At 39.2% G+C, this 19,344-nt stretch overlaps 2 protein-coding genes across 13 annotated transcripts in view; both read right to left on the bottom strand.

Moving 5' to 3' along the window:
* The window catches only part of dlg3 (discs, large homolog 3 (Drosophila)), a 79,997-nt gene extending 73,522 nt beyond the window's left edge, over positions 1-6,475 (bottom strand). Inside the window, exons 1-2 of one of the 8 annotated variants that reach the window (XM_051421074.1) lie at positions 6,386-6,475; positions 4,227-4,358 (exon numbers count right to left, since the gene is read on the bottom strand). In XM_051421074.1, the coding sequence (XP_051277034.1) occupies positions 4,227-4,358; positions 6,386-6,410 (157 nt within the window). In that variant the 5' untranslated portion in view covers positions 6,411-6,475. Of the gene's footprint in view, positions 1-4,226; positions 4,359-5,474; positions 5,793-6,385 lie in introns of those variants that run through there. The other 7 variants (XM_051421076.1, XM_051421073.1, XM_051421075.1 and 4 more) reach the window with 7 other exon arrangements.
* A 947-nt stretch (positions 6,476-7,422) lies between these two features.
* gdpd2 (glycerophosphodiester phosphodiesterase domain containing 2) lies at positions 7,423-17,988 on the bottom strand. 5 transcript variants are annotated; one of them, XM_051421082.1, is made up of 16 exons: positions 17,830-17,988; positions 15,188-15,432; positions 14,383-14,486; positions 14,114-14,207; positions 13,903-13,962; positions 13,716-13,814; positions 13,520-13,613; positions 13,210-13,355; positions 12,261-12,343; positions 10,934-11,099; positions 10,621-10,827; positions 10,402-10,541; positions 9,778-9,925; positions 9,510-9,592; positions 9,398-9,426; positions 7,423-8,532 (listed from the first exon to the last, which is right to left on the bottom strand). In XM_051421082.1, exons 2-16 carry the CDS (start codon positions 15,275-15,277, stop codon positions 8,465-8,467), a joined length of 1,611 nt encoding a protein of 536 aa, XP_051277042.1. In that variant the 5' UTR covers positions 15,278-15,432; positions 17,830-17,988; the 3' UTR covers positions 7,423-8,464. The 5 variants fall into 5 exon arrangements, 3 of the variants coding, with proteins under 3 accessions (XP_051277042.1, XP_051277043.1, XP_051277044.1); XM_051421083.1 differs by having other exon boundaries at positions 15,188-15,462; positions 17,830-17,979; XR_007887331.1 differs by lacking the exon at positions 9,778-9,925.
* Positions 17,989-19,344: the final 1,356 nt, after the last annotated feature.

Here is a 19,344-nt window from a genome sequence, read left to right as displayed (position 1 = left end):
GTCTGGTCGGAGCGCTGAGCCTTTTTGTCACAGTCATAGGGGGTTTCCTGTACCTTCTCCCTGTCCTACAAAGACTCTGCATGCAGGATCAGCGTGTTTGTGTGTGTTGTGGGCCTCTTCTATTCGTCATGTACCTTTTCAATTGGACTGAAGTCATCCCTGTATTGCCTGCCTGGGTGAATCATACAAAAAAAAAGAATGTGCCCCTAGTTCATTACACGAGCAAACCACAGCTCACTGGAATAACACATTCACAGCAAACTAGGTCACAATTTCAAGGCAAGGCAAACAATCCAACCCCTTGTCACTGCCTCAATAAAATATTCCCCCGGCATTTAGGGTCCGCTGTAATTTAACGTGTGTCTGTCTGTACGTGCACCCCCAACTCCCTGTGAACAGCCCCCCTCATGACTCCCACCGTTTGTATGTTGGAACAAAAGGGTGGATGCACAGTTAAGGCAACCTTTGTTCGTGACTGTGCAACCATGCACACATCCAATCATCCAAGTGGCCAGTACTGAACCTTCCCACACTGCCTCAAACACCTCTTTACTTCCCACAGTGGATCAAAGTTAGAAGATATTGCTTAAAGATATTGTGAAAACAGTAGCTTTTCAATCATAAAACTTTTCTTCCGAACCTAGTTTACAGCATCGTCAGGTTTGCTCTCCACCTTTCAGCCCAACGCCACGGTCACAAAAGAAAGACCAAATGGTCCAAACAAAACTGGTTCACATGGCCCTGAGCATGTGAAGTCAAACACAACAGGAGAGGATAAGAGGATGAGTAATGTTTATACTGCACTGTATTCCTATTAGTGCTGTGAACCTGCTGCTCCTCCACTCTGCCTTTCCTGATGAGAACCACATGTTGAATGAAGGGGCGTAGCTTCAACAGCCCTGCACCTGAGACACACAGACCACAGGCCTCTTCTTCTTCGTCTACCCTCACACTGCGCAGATGAGCCAGAGAGCCATGAGAGTTGTGGAAGAGGCTTGGGACGACAGCCAAGAGCGGTTTATTTTCCTGTCTGCCTCAGGCTCGGCCCTGATTGAACATTCTTTATGAGGAATGTTTGGAATCCTGATTTGGAAAGTTAATCCACTCTGAGTCTGCCTCACTTAAATTAATAACATGGTATGATACATCTGATGTCTAGTTACTAGATTAAAACTGTGCATAGCATAAAGCTATTTTATAAATCATTTGTGTATCACTTAATGCAAATGTCTAGAAAAAAGTTCTTACTCAAAACAGTGATAATAACTTGAAACTGACAAGACTTTGACACAGGTTGATGTCCCCACACAGCTAGAAGGTAACCAGTGCCTTGCTCAAGGACACTTCAGCATAGTCATGGTAAATATACTGATTCAATTGATAAAGTGTTGAGCATAGAGTTTTTGTGTAGATGGAAACTGTATCTTTTATTCTCTGTTGGGCTAACATGACTGTTGAGTACGTGCTAGCAGCTCTGTGAAGCTGCAGTTTGGCACAGCAGTGTTTTGTGCTAAATGCTAAAGTCAGCACGCTAACATGGTCACACTGAAAATGTTCAGCAGCAGTTCCATGTATATTATATTAAACACAAAGCACAGCTAAGGCTGATGGGAATGTCGTTAGGTTCACAGGTATTTGTCGCAGAGAAGGCTTTGAAATGGGACTTCTTAGGCCCGCTCCATTTCAGAGCACCGATTAACACCTAACAACGAGGGCCAGAAACTGTTTAAATGGGGTGTGATCTGTCAGCCAGCGGCAGCAATTGTCAGCTGACAAAACAAACAACAATGTCGGCCTACAGGGCAAAAGCCATGGTAGCTTTCCTAGTTGACAAATAATTGCCAGCATGGACAGTAAATTTCACTCTATAATTTTATGTAAGTCTGTGTGACATTCATTAGTTCCCTGTCTTAACGATCTCCCCTGACTTGTTTGTGTTTGTATGGGGCATGTGGTCGAGGTGACATAAAGGCTGCTCTCCCCGCTAACATTTGTCGGCGGATCTGGCGACGCTGACGACTATGATAACTGGTGTGCAGACTCTGTCTACTCGGTGAACCACAGGTGTATGCTGGCGTGGTAATGATGCGTACTCACAGGCTGCAATGTAATTATCTGGGGCAATTATGCACCGTCAATGTGCGTCCACTACAAGTGCTTGTTTCTGCCACTGACAGGCTCAGATTGTTATTACAAGTGTCTGAAAACATTATGGAAAGGACCCTACAGAGATACACCTTTTCGTTGAAGAGTAAGATCCTATTTTTTAACCAGAAACAGCCGTTATATCTTTCCTACAGTAATACAGTAATTTTACCTCATAGAACATTGTAACAACAATTCAAACTGGACAGAAAATAAATAAAATAAAAATACAACTTTTGATTTGACTTTTCACTGTTCCAACTCGGTGAATTAAGGGGTTTATATCAACCAAACAAAAGTTAGTAATTGTTGGAACAGGGGACAGGCAAACCACTTCCTCCTCTTGAGTTTGAATTTAGTATTACAATGATACAATGATCAGTGAGGTAAAATCGCTGTATTCAGTGTCTGACTGAAATCAAGGTGGCCGGTAGATGAAAAAAGAGCCACCAGCTGAAATAATAAATGTCTTTTCTGTGTCACATTTATATTCGTATCAGTACATTTCATTGAAATGATTAGGTATTATGTTGAATACAAACTTAAAGAATAGGCAAAATTATCAACAACTTATTAATTCAAGCCTGAATACAAATCTCAAAATTCTACTTCAGATGCTTAATCATTTTAACCAAGTTAAACCTCTCATCACAGTGTCTCATTAGACACCTCGCTCTTCCAGCATACATGGACGTACACTGATGGTGCACAATGTCCCTGAATGATTACACTGTAGCCAGTTTCTAGTCTGCCAGCAGCAGCAGCTCTCTCACTCAATACTGGACCCATTACAAAAACAGTTGTGCCCATTAGTCACTTAGATAGGAAAACCCTTTAAGTTACCCTTTAAGACATATTTGGTGGACTTTAAATGATGAGACACAGCAAATGAGTCCCTCCCACCTCTTGGGGATCCACAGTCTAACTCAACTGTGGTGGAGTGCAAGCAAACACAGCCACAAATCCTGTCTTCATGCATGAAACTTTGCATTGACCTTGCACTACAAACAATATATTTATATAACTCGTATTCATTCTCTGTTAAAATGGCACTAAGCCTACCTGACAAACAAAAAGATATGATAAAAGTGGGTTTAATAATGCTTCAGATACATCACTAGTAAGAACCGACATAGTGTATTTCTTTGCTGCTGCCTGAGCTGTCTCTCCCCCTGAGCTCCCCAGCAGTGAAGCAGCAGTGGGTCGGCAGGAGCAACAGCAGACCAAGGGGCAAGCATCATTATAACATGGCTGTGGTAATTAGAAGGATCGCTCAACCATTGGTTAAACGGAAGTAATGTGCTTTATCTGATTCTTCCGGAGCTCTTTTCCAAAACACCAAACTTGTCATGAAGCTGTAGCTGGTTACACACAATAATAGTGACTCTTCAGGTCAGTTGCAGTAGAAACTATGAATATGATTAGTAAAGAGCTTCACAGATAACTAAAGCTATTTGGTAATGGTGAATCAACTGTTTTCAGTCTTTCTGAGCAGTGATCTACGTCATGTTGAATTAAGTTCATAAAGAATATGGCACAAAAAAGACAAAATTTTGTCAAAGTCAAAGGAAGAATTGTGCTTTCACAGTGTGACAAGTCCAAGCTTACAACAACTCAGTCTATAGATACAGTGTGTGCGTGGCTTTATTGGGATTTCATTACAATCTGAGTATGTTACAGAGGGGGGTATACAGCAAACCTTTGTGAGGCAAACTGAATGGCCTCTTTCATAAGACTTAATTGGGAAACATTTAGACTCAGTTAACTTCCCATACAAATTAATACAACCTGACCCTGTCTACATCCTGTGTCTGCCTGCAGCCAATCACATGACAACATAAATCAAAGTATATAAGCTGCACTGAATAAAAGACTGACATGTGACATGTGACAACTGAGTATAGCAAACCAAACAAATCAAGCTGTAAACCAGCTCCCTTACTCAAAAAGAAGGGGGCGTGAACAGGAAAAGGTATTTAGAAAGTCTACCCTGCGAAAACTGTGATGTAATTTAGGCTGGAGGGTAGAGTTTTGAAAGACTCCCTTCTGCAAAACAAGCAGTTTTACGGCGTTTTTCTTACCAAGAAGGGCCTGGAACAGCTGGCTACCTAAGATGGCAGACACTTTGTCCACACTGGTCCTGAGAGTCTGCTCCTCTGGACTGGTCAGGTTGGCCTGGTACCGTCTGAGCAGCCCCACTGCTCTCTCTGTGTCTGCCTCACAAAATAAATACATGTCTCAGGACAACAGCGGCAGAGAATTTATACATGTTGGCAATCATTATTGACAGGGTCAATAATATTCTCATGGAATGGGGTTCAAATTAGTATTTATTGCATTGCTCTTAAAGGGAAGTTAATCCAGGGATAGAATATGAATGACAAAATACCTCATCAGCGCTATATTATTTTTTTGTTATTAATTACTCTTGATCAATTGTTAACTGTATAGAATTTCAGCATATGGGGAAAAATGACATTAAATAATCAATTGACATTTATAAATCGTGTTTTGCCCATCCAAGATATTAAGTTAACAGAAGACTAAGATAAATAGAAAATCCCATCTAAGGAGCTGGAACCAGTGAATTTGTGCCATCTTGCTTCGGAAATTAGACAGTTAATTGATCACATAATTGTTGCTGGCAGCTTTTCTGTCAATCCACTAATCTATAAAGTCTATACAGGGCAACAATCAATCAATAACGTACTACAATACTAAAACCATAAAGGCATGTCATAGAGGACAACGTACCATTACAAATGAAGCAGGTTAAAAAAAGTTACTACTTTCACAAACACACTGCTAAGTTCAAATATAGGGTGTTATAGAAAATATCATCTAGTAATAAAGATTTTTATGTGACTTATACACAAATGGAGCACGTCTGTTTGTTACATTCCCCTGCAGAGCACATTAAAGGTATTTTTTCCTCTTGCAACACGACTGTACAGCTGGTTGTTGAACCCGGTGGGTGGTGAGGAACACAGCAGAGAAATGATGCACATCACGGAGGTAAATCTACTACTTCACAGTTTCCTACCTGTTACTGAACATTTTCATCTAGAAAATAAAAAAAAACCCTCAGAAGAAGTAAACTGCTGTTTGCACATTTTGACTAGTTACAGTACTTTTTTAATTCCCCAAAAGGATAACAATAACAAGGGTTTATAGTTAAAGTTAGTGGACCAGTGAAGAGGCCATGCAGAAGCTTTAATGGAGTAATGAGCTGGCACTTACCTAAAAAAAAAACCTAAAACCGAGATTTACTACAAAACTTTTGACACGTGAGGGAGATGAAGACGTTACGTTGCGTTAACGGTACTCACCATATTTATGAACCATGCTGTGGCCGACTCGAAAAGTCATGTAAATTACAGTTTGGGGGTATTATTATTATTATTATTATTTTTTAAAGAAAACAATTACAGCAATAGTCCCGGATAATTCTCTACAACCATTTACAGTCGCTCCACTCTTCACAAACAAGTGAGATATTGACTTTGTTTTTTACATCCAGTCGTCGTCGGACACTCCCCGTCTGTTACTGCGGCGGTCAGCGGTGAATCCACACCCACACACAGAGGTTAAGATGTGACATGGAGGGATTGTTTACTTCATGTCAACTTTCCACAAGTTTTTTGGGGGCATAACAGCCCCAAGAACGGGACATGTTTCTCCTCCCCTCTCAGTCCTGCCTCGCCTTCATGGAAAAAAACGGCCCAGTGGCTCAAAGCCCTCACTGGGACACTGTAACACCAATATTAATATATTAAATGAACTATGCCACCTGTATGCACCTTAGAGTGTCATGGCATCATCAGTAAGTGATCGATGAATTTGTGGAGCATCGTATCGGTGGTTAAAAGTGTATCTGCTCGGCCTCAGGTCGCCTGTTTTTCCATTTTGTTTGCATCGTGTGCCATCTAGTGGTGCGTTAAGGTGGTGCTGGGAAAATACAGTAAAAATGGGAACCCAGTCCGTTTACAGGTCTTTGGGAGAACTAGCTTACTGCGTGTGTGTGTGTGTGTGTGTGTGTGTGTGTGTGTGTGTGTGTGTGTGTGTGTGTGTGTGTGTAGGGGAGGAAAAAAGTTGTATAAAGTCTTTTGGGGCTCCAGAGGGAGCTGTGCGAAGTCTGATAAATTGCCTCTAGTGACTCAGCGTCGGTTGAGGGTGAAGACTACAAGTTTTAAAAGTGAGTAAAATTTCGGGGTGTGGAGTTAGGAAGAAGTTCGCTTACCGGACCTCGGCAGCCCGCTCCTCATTTCTGCTCCGGGCTAACGGCGCGCTCCAGCATTAGCAGCTACGAGCATAACCGAACCGAATCTCCGACCGAACTCTCGGCGCTGGAGTTGCATTATGGGTTATGTAGGCGCCAGGGTTTGACGAGGAAGAAGTACGTGTAGTTAAATTTTTGATTAGTTTTGGTCCGGCTTCTTCCCCACTATATTTAAACTATATTTTATTACATATTATGAACAAATAAATTATGATATGTTGTTATTGATTAAGCAACCCTGCAGTATATAAAGTGATTCAAATTACCCCCACCTTTATTGGCTTCAACATTAAAGTGAGATACAAGTGTGATACCTGTAGCCTACATTGATCTGTAAATTATTATAATCCATTAATATTTTATACATTGTTCTGAAATGGGCTTTTACTTTTTTAAATGATTGATGACATATTTCTGATGTATGGGGAGCTGAAGTGGGTGATGTTGAGTTTAGGGATGGGAACATACAGGCAAGATAGATTTGACTATTTAATGGATTAATATTATCAAGGGATCAACATATAAGCATAATACACCACATGTTAGTGTTTCTATCGTTGCTGGCTGTTGTAGAGCTAATTGTACCCATTTTATATAGGCTACTGTTGGGTGGTTTAATTTAATGCTTTGTATTTTATATGCTCATTATGGGTTTATAAAATCTCCCCCTGCAAAATAACTTGCTGCCAAATGAATGTAGTGAAATAAAAAGTATAAAGTAGTACAACATTTTGATTATCAAGTAAAGTACGTAAGTAGTTCAGTATTGTAAATATAGGCTAATATACAAGCATGGAATGAATCTTTAAATAAGCATAACAGATTTTTTCAAAGACATATTTTATTTTCTATTTAATCCTGTTCATAAATTGTTATTTCACATTTGTAGTCTCAAGGTTACACAATGGTCCTTTGTATTTCTTGCAGGCTGCAGAAAATGTGACACCCATTGTTTTACAAACAATAGAAACAAGAAATCAAAGACCACGGTGCATAAACATGATTTTGTTTTTTTTTATTGTTTATGTAACATAAAGAAACAAAGAACTGATATGTATGTTTTAATGCCACTTTTATAATGTCTGTGTTTCTTGTTTCTGCCTAGTCAATAAAGTGGAGGATTAAATACAGAGTGTGACAGTGTATAAAATTGTGCTTTTGGCTCAGGTTACAGTAAATTCTTTCCTGAGGTCGTGATGTTGAGCTATGTCAAGGTGAACCTCGCTTCCTCCCTTCAGTCATTTACACACCTGATCATTCAAATACTCCCCTTTTCATGACACTGTGATTTAAAAAAAAATTTTGTAACAAAAAGAAACAACAGAAAACGAACAACAACCTAAAGTGTCAAGAGGAAATCCAGTGCAGATCTATAGTGCACGTTGCAACAATACAGGGGTCTCCAAGTAGCCTATGAGCTGACAACCGAGCATGTTCTGTAATCTATTCTATATTCTATTCTATCTAAGTATTTTTCTTTTCTGTACCACTTTCAAGGAAGTGTAGAAAGGCTTTCCATTGTGGCCAAACACTTAAATACATGACTCATAGTTCATATCACTAGATTTCTCATAAGATGCTTCTGTGTTAATGAAACCAGAGAAAAAATAACTCCCGCAATTCCAAATCAGATTGGTTCAGCCTTGTATATGTAAACCACTAAAGGTGAAATTACACACTGCTTTGTTATTCTATTGAAACATTCGTTCGTCAAGTATACAGAGTAGCCCTTTAGATAGCTCTCACTCAAAAAGGCTGGAGACCCCTGCGATGATACAGTCAGAGGAAAGCTTCATATTTTTAGCAGCAACAGAAAAATAATCAAAACCCAGTGAAAGATAAACCCCGTTAACCAGCTAGACTTATATTGGAATAAAAAACTAACATCCAGTATAAACATTCTTATTTTCACGGCTTCAAAATACAGTGTATGGTAATTCAGTGCTTTTTTCCTTATCTAGGGCCAAACCATTCTGGCAGTGCAGACAAGGATGTTTGTAAGTTTTGGGGCAGAAGAATTTCCTGCTGCAGTGAGGCCAACTAGCTACTGGATATAAATGGAGCCAGTTCCTTCTCGTTCCAGTCCGGTGTAGTTGTGTTTCTTGCCCCTGTGCACAAAAAACAGTTATATTCCAGTTATATTTCAGTAAAGGCGTTGGTACCACTTTCTAATAAGGCACAGTGTAAAAAGGGATTATAAGCTGTAACTAACAGTTTTCTTTATGGTTAATAAATAATTTATAGAACAGTTATAAACTATTAATAAGAACAACTGTTGAATTACCAGGCTGTAAAAGCATTTATATGGTATTTATCATTTCTATTTGTTAATGATGATGTTATAATGTTGGTAAATACTTCAGTACATTTTGATTTCTTTATCCCATTCCACCAAACCATGATATAATCTTTAATAAATGAACATTTAATATATCAGGTTTGCAGTTTTGTTAAGAAGTTGTTAATAAATGGAAGTAAAAATGTTTTTAAAGTTCTTATTGATGGGCTAACTGATCAATAAAGCTTTAATGATTTATTAACTGTTAACTGAGCCATTATTTACCTCTTGTAAAGGGTGACTTATTAGAAAGCGGCACCAAAAGATTATTTGATGTCCATTTACTTGGTATAATTTGATAGATGAATCACTTGAATCAAGATATGAGTAACACTGTGTGCAACACTTGTTGATCATGTAAATACTGGTTGCTAGTTAGCATGATTATTGTCAATGTGTTAACTAGAGCTGAAACAATTAGTCAGTTTATAGGTTAGTCCAAACACTGCAACCATTTTCATAATCAATGAATCGCTTCAGTAATTTGTCAAGAAAAAAGGCCAAACATTCGATAGTGAACTGAAAATATTTGAGTTTTGGACTGAAATGTCAATGAATGTCACCCGGGGCTTATGGAAATATTCATAAACATTTTACAGACTTAATGATTAATTAAAATCAAAATGTAATAGTACCTTTTCTGTGAGAGAAACAGTGTGTTTTCCTGGCAGAGACAGTGAGGTGGAAGAGTCAGTCTATTTACTTTATACACATTTTCATACAACACCAAACATCTGCTCTGCTTACCACTGCAAGATGTAGATTCCAGTTATTATCACAATAGATGCAATGTCCACTGTAATCCATATTATTTTGTAGGTCCGAAGCGCCTGAAACACACAAAAACATGCTCATTGGGTCAAGGTGTGTCACATATTTTTTACAACACTCGTCCAAACTTGTCAGCTCCACAGTAAGTGTTTCGACTGATGGTATTTAATGGTGGCTAGTGAAATGGAAAGCTAAAGAAAGTAAAGCACAAGCTAATGTACATGCAGCTGTATTTATTGCTCACCAGGACCCAGTCAGGCCGGTCCATGTCTTTTAGAATGTGGCAGGAGTTGGTGGTGACAGAGCTGGCTCCTGAACACCACAGCAGAGAGAACAGCCAACGCTCATTAACCCCCCATATGTTCACTGTAACGTTACTGCTACGGTGTTTCCTGTCGGATACAATCATAGATTTTGAAACGGACAAGTTACACTTTCTGCAGGAAAGGGCGAGGAATCTGTGGAAAGCAGTATATATTTGTGTATGCAGATATGTAACTGCATGTTTATGTATATGTATGTTTGCATGTGTGTGTATATAAGTTGCATGCAACAGTCCTGCACAGTGAGTTGATTTAGCACTCAAGTTAATGCTTCAGTGCTTTCTCAAAACATGTTGCTACACTGCATTTCATTCTTTAGTACTTTTGTATGGTTGGTTTGCTTAGGCACAAAACAGCACCTCTGGGTTGGGACATTATTTGAATCTCATTCCCTAGGGGCCCAACCTGCGTCTCCACATCCAGTGCCAGCACTATGTCTCAGCATGCTGCACACACACTTCTAATTAACACCCTTCTGTCCATGCCTCCTGGCACTAACACCTAGATAACATGGGTGTATATTTTCATATTTGTTTTTTTTTTACCTGATGTCTGCCATATTCAGCTCGCTGTATTTCACATTCAGGTAGTTTCCCTCTTTTTCCTCACTGTCTTTATAGAAGTGGGTGAAGCCCGGAGCAATCTTCTTTACATGTTCTCTTTTTGTAGGAGGAAGCCAAAGGACCTATGAAAAGAAAAAATATGCACCATAACAAAAAAAGATCTCAATCAAAATCCATCAGAGGGTTTAGAATCAAACTTACCCGGCTACGGTCAATGCCAGAATGCAAGATGGTTTTGACTATGTCATCTGTTTCATTTTCTTTTTCAGGACTATATATGTCAAATATCACTGAGATGTTGTGCTCCTTGGCGAGGTTGAGGAGCTGAAGTAAGGAGGGTATGGTCTGATTCCTGGCTGCTTCTATGTCGTCTTCTGAGAGATAGGACACTGAGTGGAAAGGATCTGTCTGGACAGTCAGATAATACTTCCTGTAACTGGAGCATGTTGCATGATAACACAAATCTTCATGAGTGACTGTGTGGTAAACGCATGTATCAAAGCACAACCCTCACCTTTACGAACCAATCACCTGCATTGAGACTCTGTAATTCCTCCCAGGTGAAGTTGGCGCTGTCCCTGGAGTTGGCTTTTTCAGGGAACTTGTCTTTAATGTCTGTCGTTCTCCGCAAGAACCCAGGGAAGTTATTGTCATGCATCAAGAAGGGAATTCTGTCTTTACTAGATTAGAAAAACATCAGAAATTGCATCTGTGAGGCCAAAACAATCCTAATTGAAGGTGCATTAAGTAATGTATGACCCTTATTGACACTGAATGGATCAACAACCAAATAGAAGTAACCAATCATTTGCTAAACCCCAGCAGGTCTATCAAGCTTCAGATTTCTCCACATTTAAGTGTGCACGGGCCGTAGTATGAGTGATACAAAGAGTTGGGAGTATGGTGTCTCTAGCTTTTCCAAACCCAAAACCACAAAGACAGGGGTTTAGTGCAAGTGTGAGAAATGGACTAAACAGTATGTGGGTCTGCTCAAAAACAGGTTATGTTAGAAAAAGCCCTGGTACATTCATTGTTTACTTCACAGTCCCACTGTGAAGGAATGCAATGTTAGCAGCTCTGTCCTACTGTGGGAAGTTGACACTCCAGCAAACACATTGGTTACTCCTCATTCTCATAGCATTTTCTCTTGTAATGTTAAAAGTAAATAATGCAGTTTGAACAGTAAAGCATACATCTAATAACCATTGTAACCTCTATGTTTCTTGTCTATATATCTTTTTCTGTTACCTATACAGCCTAACAGGGTCATGCAGTGTGTAGGATTTAGTGGCGTCCAGCTTTGTAGTTGCAGAACTACTTCGCCTCACCCTCCCGTTCCAAGCGACAGTAACTAACAGCATTGGGGCTTAGCGAGTCAGTTAATGCAGTGGGGCTATAGAGACAATGTGTGTAGGAGCCATTTGTGTTTGTTTTATTAAAGAACTACAAGGCAACACACAATCACTGATCATCATCAATAGAAACAGACACAAGTGTGTGACATTAGAAGCTGAGAAGAAATAGTTTTTCAACTACTGCAAAAAAGCTAGAGACCAATTGTTTTTTGCAATGTCTATTATTTTGAATACTTTTGGATCCACATACTGCATTTGTGACGCAGGAATAGAACTATTTGTTTGGTTTTGTTACACGCTTAACGCACTGCACAGTATATTCACACATTCGCTCCGCTCCAATTGAGCCAAGTCATCTCTGCAAGTAAGTGAAACGTAGTATGGATTTTGTGGAAGTGTATTGAAACCAAGTCCGTCCCTATAACAACATGTAACAACAATGTGCACTACTACTTTACAAAATATGAACCCATTTTCCCCTCATACCTGAGCTGTATGTCTGTCTCAAAGGCTGTCACGCCGCACGCAATGCTCTTCTCGAACGACATCATGGTGTTCTCAGGGGCCAGCTGAACACAGTGAGGACAGATGGGTGAGACACACTCATGTGCCTAAAACAACCCTTAAGCTGTGAACGCACACAACCCTACACAGAGTTAAATTGAGCTTATTGGTGACCCAGGAGCAAAGCAAACTAAAAGCAGCATGGCATATGGGGCCCTCACAAGTTCACACCTGAGCCAGTATTTGCTGTAAAGTTATTTGACATATTACATCAGCATATAATAAATGGTAAACAGAGTATGTTGTCTTGTGCTGTTTACTCTGAATGACAGGAGATCGTGATGTTTACATGGATTGTGGCAGTTGGTTTTTATGTCTGAGTGGCTTACAAATTCAAGGAAGAGACATTTTTGGGAAATACATGTATTTGCTCTCCTGACAAGAGTTATATAAGAATATTGACACACTCATATCTGTCCATTAAATATGAAGATACAGCCAGGAGATGGTTAGCTTAACTTAACTTAGCATAAAGACAGAAAGCAGGGGGAAACAGCTAGTCTAGTCTAGTCTAGTTCTGTCTGAAGGTAATACTTACCAGCAACATTTAAAGCTTACTAATTAACTTACTGTATCTTGTTTAATCTGTGTGAGTTTAAACTGTGTGTGAGTGTAAGTAAGACACTTTTTGATTCTACGGGGGTTATGTATCGGACTATTTATCGGCTGGGAGCAGGGACTTCTTGTCCAGGTGGTATTCAGACTCTTATGACGCACAATCCCTTGAAAGGATCACTGAACTACTGTCTGTTCACATACAACTACAAAGCCTTATTTTTTATAACTGCTATGCCTCAACTGTTACAACTCCTACATGAAAGGTGCACTATGTGTATCTTTCGGGTGTTGACAAGAAAAACAGGATGCTCACCATTGGTGCGCCCCGGTGGCCAATGAGTTTCGGTTTTTCAGGTAATTCATGTACTTCTATCAGACATGGAGACTGGATGTACAGTGGACACAGGAAGATGGCTGCTGACACCGCTATGAATGCCACTGCAATGAGGAACTTAGAACCTGGTGAGAACAAAAGTCAAACAATAAGATTTAGCTTTTCTAACCTTTTATCTAATTTTCAAAATTGACTCAGAGATGATATCTATGTCTGGAAAATGTTATGTCTGTACACAGCGTTGTAATTGTTTGTGAATGTGTGCTCTTAAATCAGGTCTGAGACATACATTGTCCCTTGGCCACGTAGAAACCACGGAAGATGAAAGGGCTCAGCAGGGTCAACGCCCCAACAGCACCAAACTGCAAGAAAGGAGCTGTGGCCTGCCAGGAGGACGACATACATGATGAACACAGACAATTAAAGTGTTACATTCTCAGTATCTCACACACCCTTAAGCCCTGAGTATGAAACACTCACTGTACCTGGAGTGAGAGAGGAACAATTGGCCATTCTTGTTTCCATATGAGACCGATTCCTACGACCCCAAAAGTGATGAACACCACACCAAAAAATAAGAGGATCTGTGTAGAGAAAAAGCAAACATGACATTCAGCAATTTGAATAAAAACGCAATAGATGAGGCATATTTGGAATAAATGTTTGTGATACCTTGTGTAGCCAATGTAAGTCGAGTGGTTCTCCTAAGGCCACTTGGAACAGTGCAAACAGCTGTAATGAATGGTGTACGTGAGAAATCATCATTTTGTCATAATATCTGGTTGCTAAGGCTGTTTTATGTCTTTTATTGAGCAAGAATTCTAAACATACAGGTACATTACTGTTGACTCTCAACACCATATTATTAAAACCGCAATCTTACCAGCAGCAGAACGCAGTAGCTGGTTAACACTGCAGAAATGATGAACAGCACCATGAACCAGTTCACCCACTGTTTCAGCTTTGCGAAGCTTTCCCTGATAATAGAAACAAAAGAGGGCAGCAGAGGTCACCAATAAAGAAAGAAAAGAAAAGGAAAGAAAAGAGAGGATTCTGGGCTTTTATGCTGGATTCAATGTAGGGCGTGTGCGTGCGTGTGTGTGTGTGTGTGTGTGTGTGTGTGTGTGTGTGCGCATGCTTGTGATCACTCACGCGTTAACATCATCTCGGTCATTAAAAGTAACCAGACAAATGTACATCCAACACAGGGCAAGCAGGGAGACCAGAGAGACACCTGAGAACCAGCAGCATGCATGCTATAATAAAAAAGAAACAGGTGAAATCTTGTTCATTTTCACACTCAAAACAGGTTAAGATCATAATCAAGATCTTCTGCATGCTTTGTGTTTGTGTAAATGAATGTATGCATTGGATTCCAAAGAAAATTTGATCTGGTGAAGGCAAATGGAACAACTTCAACATTTTTTCATACTTGGTTTTGCACCCTGCACTGACAACAAACATTTTGTCTTTCAGCATCACAACACCTCCACCCTCCAAAATCATTCCCTCCACCATCCCCCTCTCCCCTTTATAATCCTGTTCCAGACTGGTCCATAACAAGCCTGTTGGGGCCTGTGAGTTTACTTATTTTTCTTGGCACACGGGTTCATATTCAGCCTTTCTTTTTCATCAGTTTTTACAGTTTACACTTCTACTTTACAACACATATGCAAACTGCTTTCTCACAGAATGCATTAAAAGCATTAAATTAAACGGTTCATTGGTAATATTTTATACAGTTCACTGATTCAGTGCTGTGGAATGTCAATCCCTGGGATTTACTACAGGGATTTGTAAGGCTATACTCAGTAGAACAAGGGACCTGAAAACTTAAATCGACAAAGTAATTTGGACCAAATTATGTAATTTAAGGCTTGTCTGAACTCACTAATGGTCATATAAAAATATATTCACATGTGTCAACTTAAATATACACACATATAGAAATACTCACTTCTTTCTTATTTTCACTCGAGTGCTTCCAGTGGCAGCTATAAAAGCCCCTGCTGCAAACTCGGCAACAGCTTTCTTTACATGGAGACATCTCTTTTCCACCTCATCCACAGTGTAGGAAGTACAGATCCTGCTCAGTGCAACCTGGACGCCTGATACACGCAGCCTGAAGAAAGATGGAGGGAGCCCAGATAACGCTTTCTCTGGATACCAAGAAGAGGGTCGACCTCATTCACCTCTCTAAACCTGTGGTGGGTAGGAGGGGAAAAAAGATGACTGTGACAGAAAGCAAATGAGGGGGAAGGGGGAAAAAAGTTTCTTTGAGTATTAAGGCAATCCCTGCTCAATACCCCCCTCAATAGAGCCTGTGTGCTGGCTGCACTTACAATGGGCAACACCATGGGGAACTGAGAGCAGTGCACGGACCGTCCTGAGAGTGAAGTCACACTATTGAGCCTTTGGATCACAAACAGCCACAGTGACAGGCACATCCATGCACAGAGAGGGTCCAAATAAAGAGCAGTTTGCATACTGACAGTTAGTTACTGCAGTTTAGGGGGGTTTAGATTGCGTATGTGTTTACATGTTGAATTGTGGTGTCCCGGGAATGGTCACAGTGAGATTTAAGCAAACATGTAGGGGCACATCATTTTACAGATGCCAGGTTTCAGTCCACTCTACGTGGAAAATTTGTCACCCACCATGGAGGCACATTGAGCAATAAAGGTTTCTATTGTGAAAGGACTTCACACGACCAACTGTTTCTCGTTGGACTTGATCTGGCTTGGGGATTTTGCCAGCTGTTATCTCACCTGGATTGTTCATTATGTTTCCCTAATCAAAGCCTTCAGGGAAATAATCAAGTTCAAGCTCAGGACATAAGTTTTGAATAGATCAAGCAAGTCAAGTTAAGACAAAATTTAAGTATTTGTTCCATAGAATTAAATAACATCCCGCCAGTTATTATCTTTTTAATCATCTAGTAAAAGCATGTTTGGGCACGTCGACAGGTCTGAATGTCACTGTCATGAAACACGAGATGCCTTGTTTCACAGCACAAACCGAGCACAGCACAAGGAAGTGTTAAACCTGAGCTGAATGTTGAGCAATAACAGTAAATATGTGTGTGAAACCAAACTGTCATCCAATGACAAGTTTACAAAAGAAAGGGAAATAGAAATGTCCTCCTTACAATCAAAGACAAATTAAATGCAAATTACAACAGTGTCCTTTTTATGTCCCATTCCAGCTATAGTATATATAGTATATAGCTGGAAGGCATCAGTTTAAGTACAAGGTTTTAATTTCACACATTAGATAACTCCACATAAACTACATAAAGGCATAGCACACAGTTTCACCTGCGTTGTTGTTACAGATTAAAAGACACCACAGACACACACCTTGCCAATTGGTTCAGCCACAGCGCTATCATCACTAAGTGTTGGCAAACATAAACTGTAATTAGTCTAAAAAATGTAGTGAGGCAGTATTGTAATAAAAAATGATGAGAGATAAAATATCTTATAATCTTAAACGACTGATGGTGTTCATGCAGGAGGAAAGAGTAAAAGTTCACACATATCTCTCAATCTCACTCTGCTTGAAGTAATTTCCTCAATAGCAGAAATTGTTTTGTCAACCTTCACTTTGAACTCCAAAACTTTCATTTTGTCTTCGAATACCAAGAAAGACACTTAACAAAACACTAAACACCTCACAAGCTATTTAGAGCTTTTAACAGCAGCGATGTGTGAAAAGATTTTTTTCCCCTAAAATTCTCTTAGCCATCCACATCACTTAACACCAACATGTCTTATCTTGTGTATATGTGCTTTTATTGTTCTTTTTTTTTTACTTGCAGTGATATTATTTGTATTATGAATGAAGAACAGCAGCTTTTCATTGTGAGTAGCTCATAGTGATGTTGTGAGAAAATCCCTTACAAGACTTAGATGGTGTAGTGCAAATAAAATATTTATGGGGGCAGGAGTCAATACTTAGTATGGATTTATTTGTCAGTTTAATGACTCTGAAAATGAAATAACCTTTAATGTTACTCACTACCAATCACAGCAGTGGACACATTGGTAGTTCTCTCTTTGTAAGACATTAATATGTGTTTTTTAATATTTTTTAAATCATGATCTTTTTCTAATGTCTTTTATCAGGACCCTGAGTCTGAAATAAAGTTTTTCTCTATATCTCTCTCACAGGATTGTGAATGGCGTTGGTTGGGGTGCTTTTTTGTCCTTCTGTCCTTTTTTCCCTCCTTTCTTGCTTTTTGCAATGCTGTGTTTAATGTGTTCATATGCAAATAGTGCATCTCGGTACCACACACAGTTATAGCACTTGAATTAAATGGCTGACCTGCTTTCAATTAAGGAATGTTTGATAGAAACAATAAAATATGATGTGAAGAAATTATTGCATGATAGAAGACCATTTAGCTTCAACCTGTCATCTTTAATGTAATGCAATGTTATCCACAGGTATCTATCTATCTATCTATCTATCTATCTATCTATCTATCTATCTATCTATCTATCTATCTATCTATCTATCTATCTATCTATCTATCTATCAATCAATCAATCAATCAATCAATCAAACAAACAAACAAACAAACCGAAACGGACTCACCATGAATGATCACACTGTGCCGTTTCTTTCCCCTCACGCACTCGCTCCGAGGCAGCCTTCTTTGGGGAGAAACTTCTTCTGTCCTCTCCTCCTCTCTGATCCTCTCGCACCCGTTTTCACTCTCTGTGAGTCCGTGTACTGAATGTTAACATCGGTCTGTGTTTGTATGAGAATGGATGAAAGGAAAAGGGGGTGGAACCCGAACAGAGAGGGAGGAGGCTTCAAATCAGGTAGAGTGAAACTTGAAGTGAAACTTGAAGCTTATATACAGGTTACTATAAATCGCACATGTCAGTTCATCTGCAACAGTTAGCATTAGGGGGATATAATGAAAGACAGTAAGGTCAAACCCATGAAAAACAAGATGGAGGCTAAAATGACCCACTAATACACTTTATGTATTTAAGCTGCTTTTGCTCTAAAAGTCCTGTTTCACATTGTCCCACATACTAGATCCAAAGTTATTTTAATCTGTACATTTAATCTCTATATTTTCTGCAAATACTCCTTAAAAAAATAACCTATTTTCCAAAAAACTAAAGCTGTAACAGATGCATGGTTACTGCTTCATATCTGCAATTCATTGACTCCCAACGACAATATAGGCCTATGGGAAAGCTGCTTTTTAATCTATGACTGAATGATCCCAGTGAGGCCATGAATAAATATATGCAAATGTTTTGCTTTTGCTTTGAAGTGTGTCAGAATGACACATGCACGTGATGCTTTCTTCTGCTGCAGCTACACGTGAGTTTAAAGTTTTAAATTACATTTTTCCAAATACGTGTATCTTTTTCATTGAACTTATCACTTCCTGCCCTGGGTAGGGGTCCCCAAAGCTTCATGGGGGGTGTAAGAAAACTTTAAAATGTACCCAGTAGGCTTATATCTCAGCATTTGGTTCACTTCTGTGAATGTAAATGAAAGTAAAAGTGATTCCCTAAACAGAAAATAATATGCTCAAAATTCATCCAAATCACTTGTATTACACAAACTTCAATTAATATTTTTTTTTAAGTTTTAACAAAAATAATAATTATGGCTTTTAATTGCTTCAATCACTGAACTCAACATATTTGGAACAAAACACTTGTTCAGCAAAGATAGTATCAAACTGTTTATTTATCCAGTATGAAAATTACTTTATTAAAAAAATCGGAAAACACATCAGTTATCCTTTCTTTTATCCTTTGATACTTTAGTGCTCATGGTTTCTGTAAAATGAACAGAACAATTGAATTTCGGAGAATCTAACTGATCTAATGATGATATGTTTATATATACAAAAGCTTAAACATTTATATTTGTGAAGTAGATCCAAGCAGCTTAGAACTTGCTCAAGTGGGCGACCTTGTGTGCCTTCAAAGTTCTTATACTTTCAAATAGTTTCTATAAAATTCAGACCTGCATTTGTTTGTCCAAACGTGGAGTCACACCAGGCTATTACGAGGACCTGTCTCTAAATGGGACCCATCTTTTAACGTTTTGAGAGGGCTAATTGGGAGAATTCTTTTG

Source organism: Dicentrarchus labrax, unplaced genomic scaffold (assembly GCF_905237075.1).
Source record: "Dicentrarchus labrax unplaced genomic scaffold, dlabrax2021, whole genome shotgun sequence".
Lineage (NCBI taxonomy): Eukaryota > Metazoa > Chordata > Actinopteri > Moronidae > Dicentrarchus > Dicentrarchus labrax.
The sequence above is the reverse complement of the archived record's forward strand: the minus strand, read 5'-3'. Positions and strand labels throughout refer to the sequence as shown.

Coding starts and splice junctions, on each gene's coding strand:
- gdpd2 (XM_051421082.1), bottom strand. CDS start 15,277: ATGTCTCCATGTAAAGAAAGCTGTTGCCGAGTTTGCAGCAGGGGCTTT. Junction 13,963..14,113: donor GCTACTGCGTTCTGCTGCTG/GTAAGATTGCGG, acceptor CATTCATTACAG/CTGTTTGCACTGTTCCAAGT. Junction 13,815..13,902: donor ACTTACATTGGCTACACAAG/GTATCACAAACA, acceptor TTCTCTACACAG/ATCCTCTTATTTTTTGGTGT.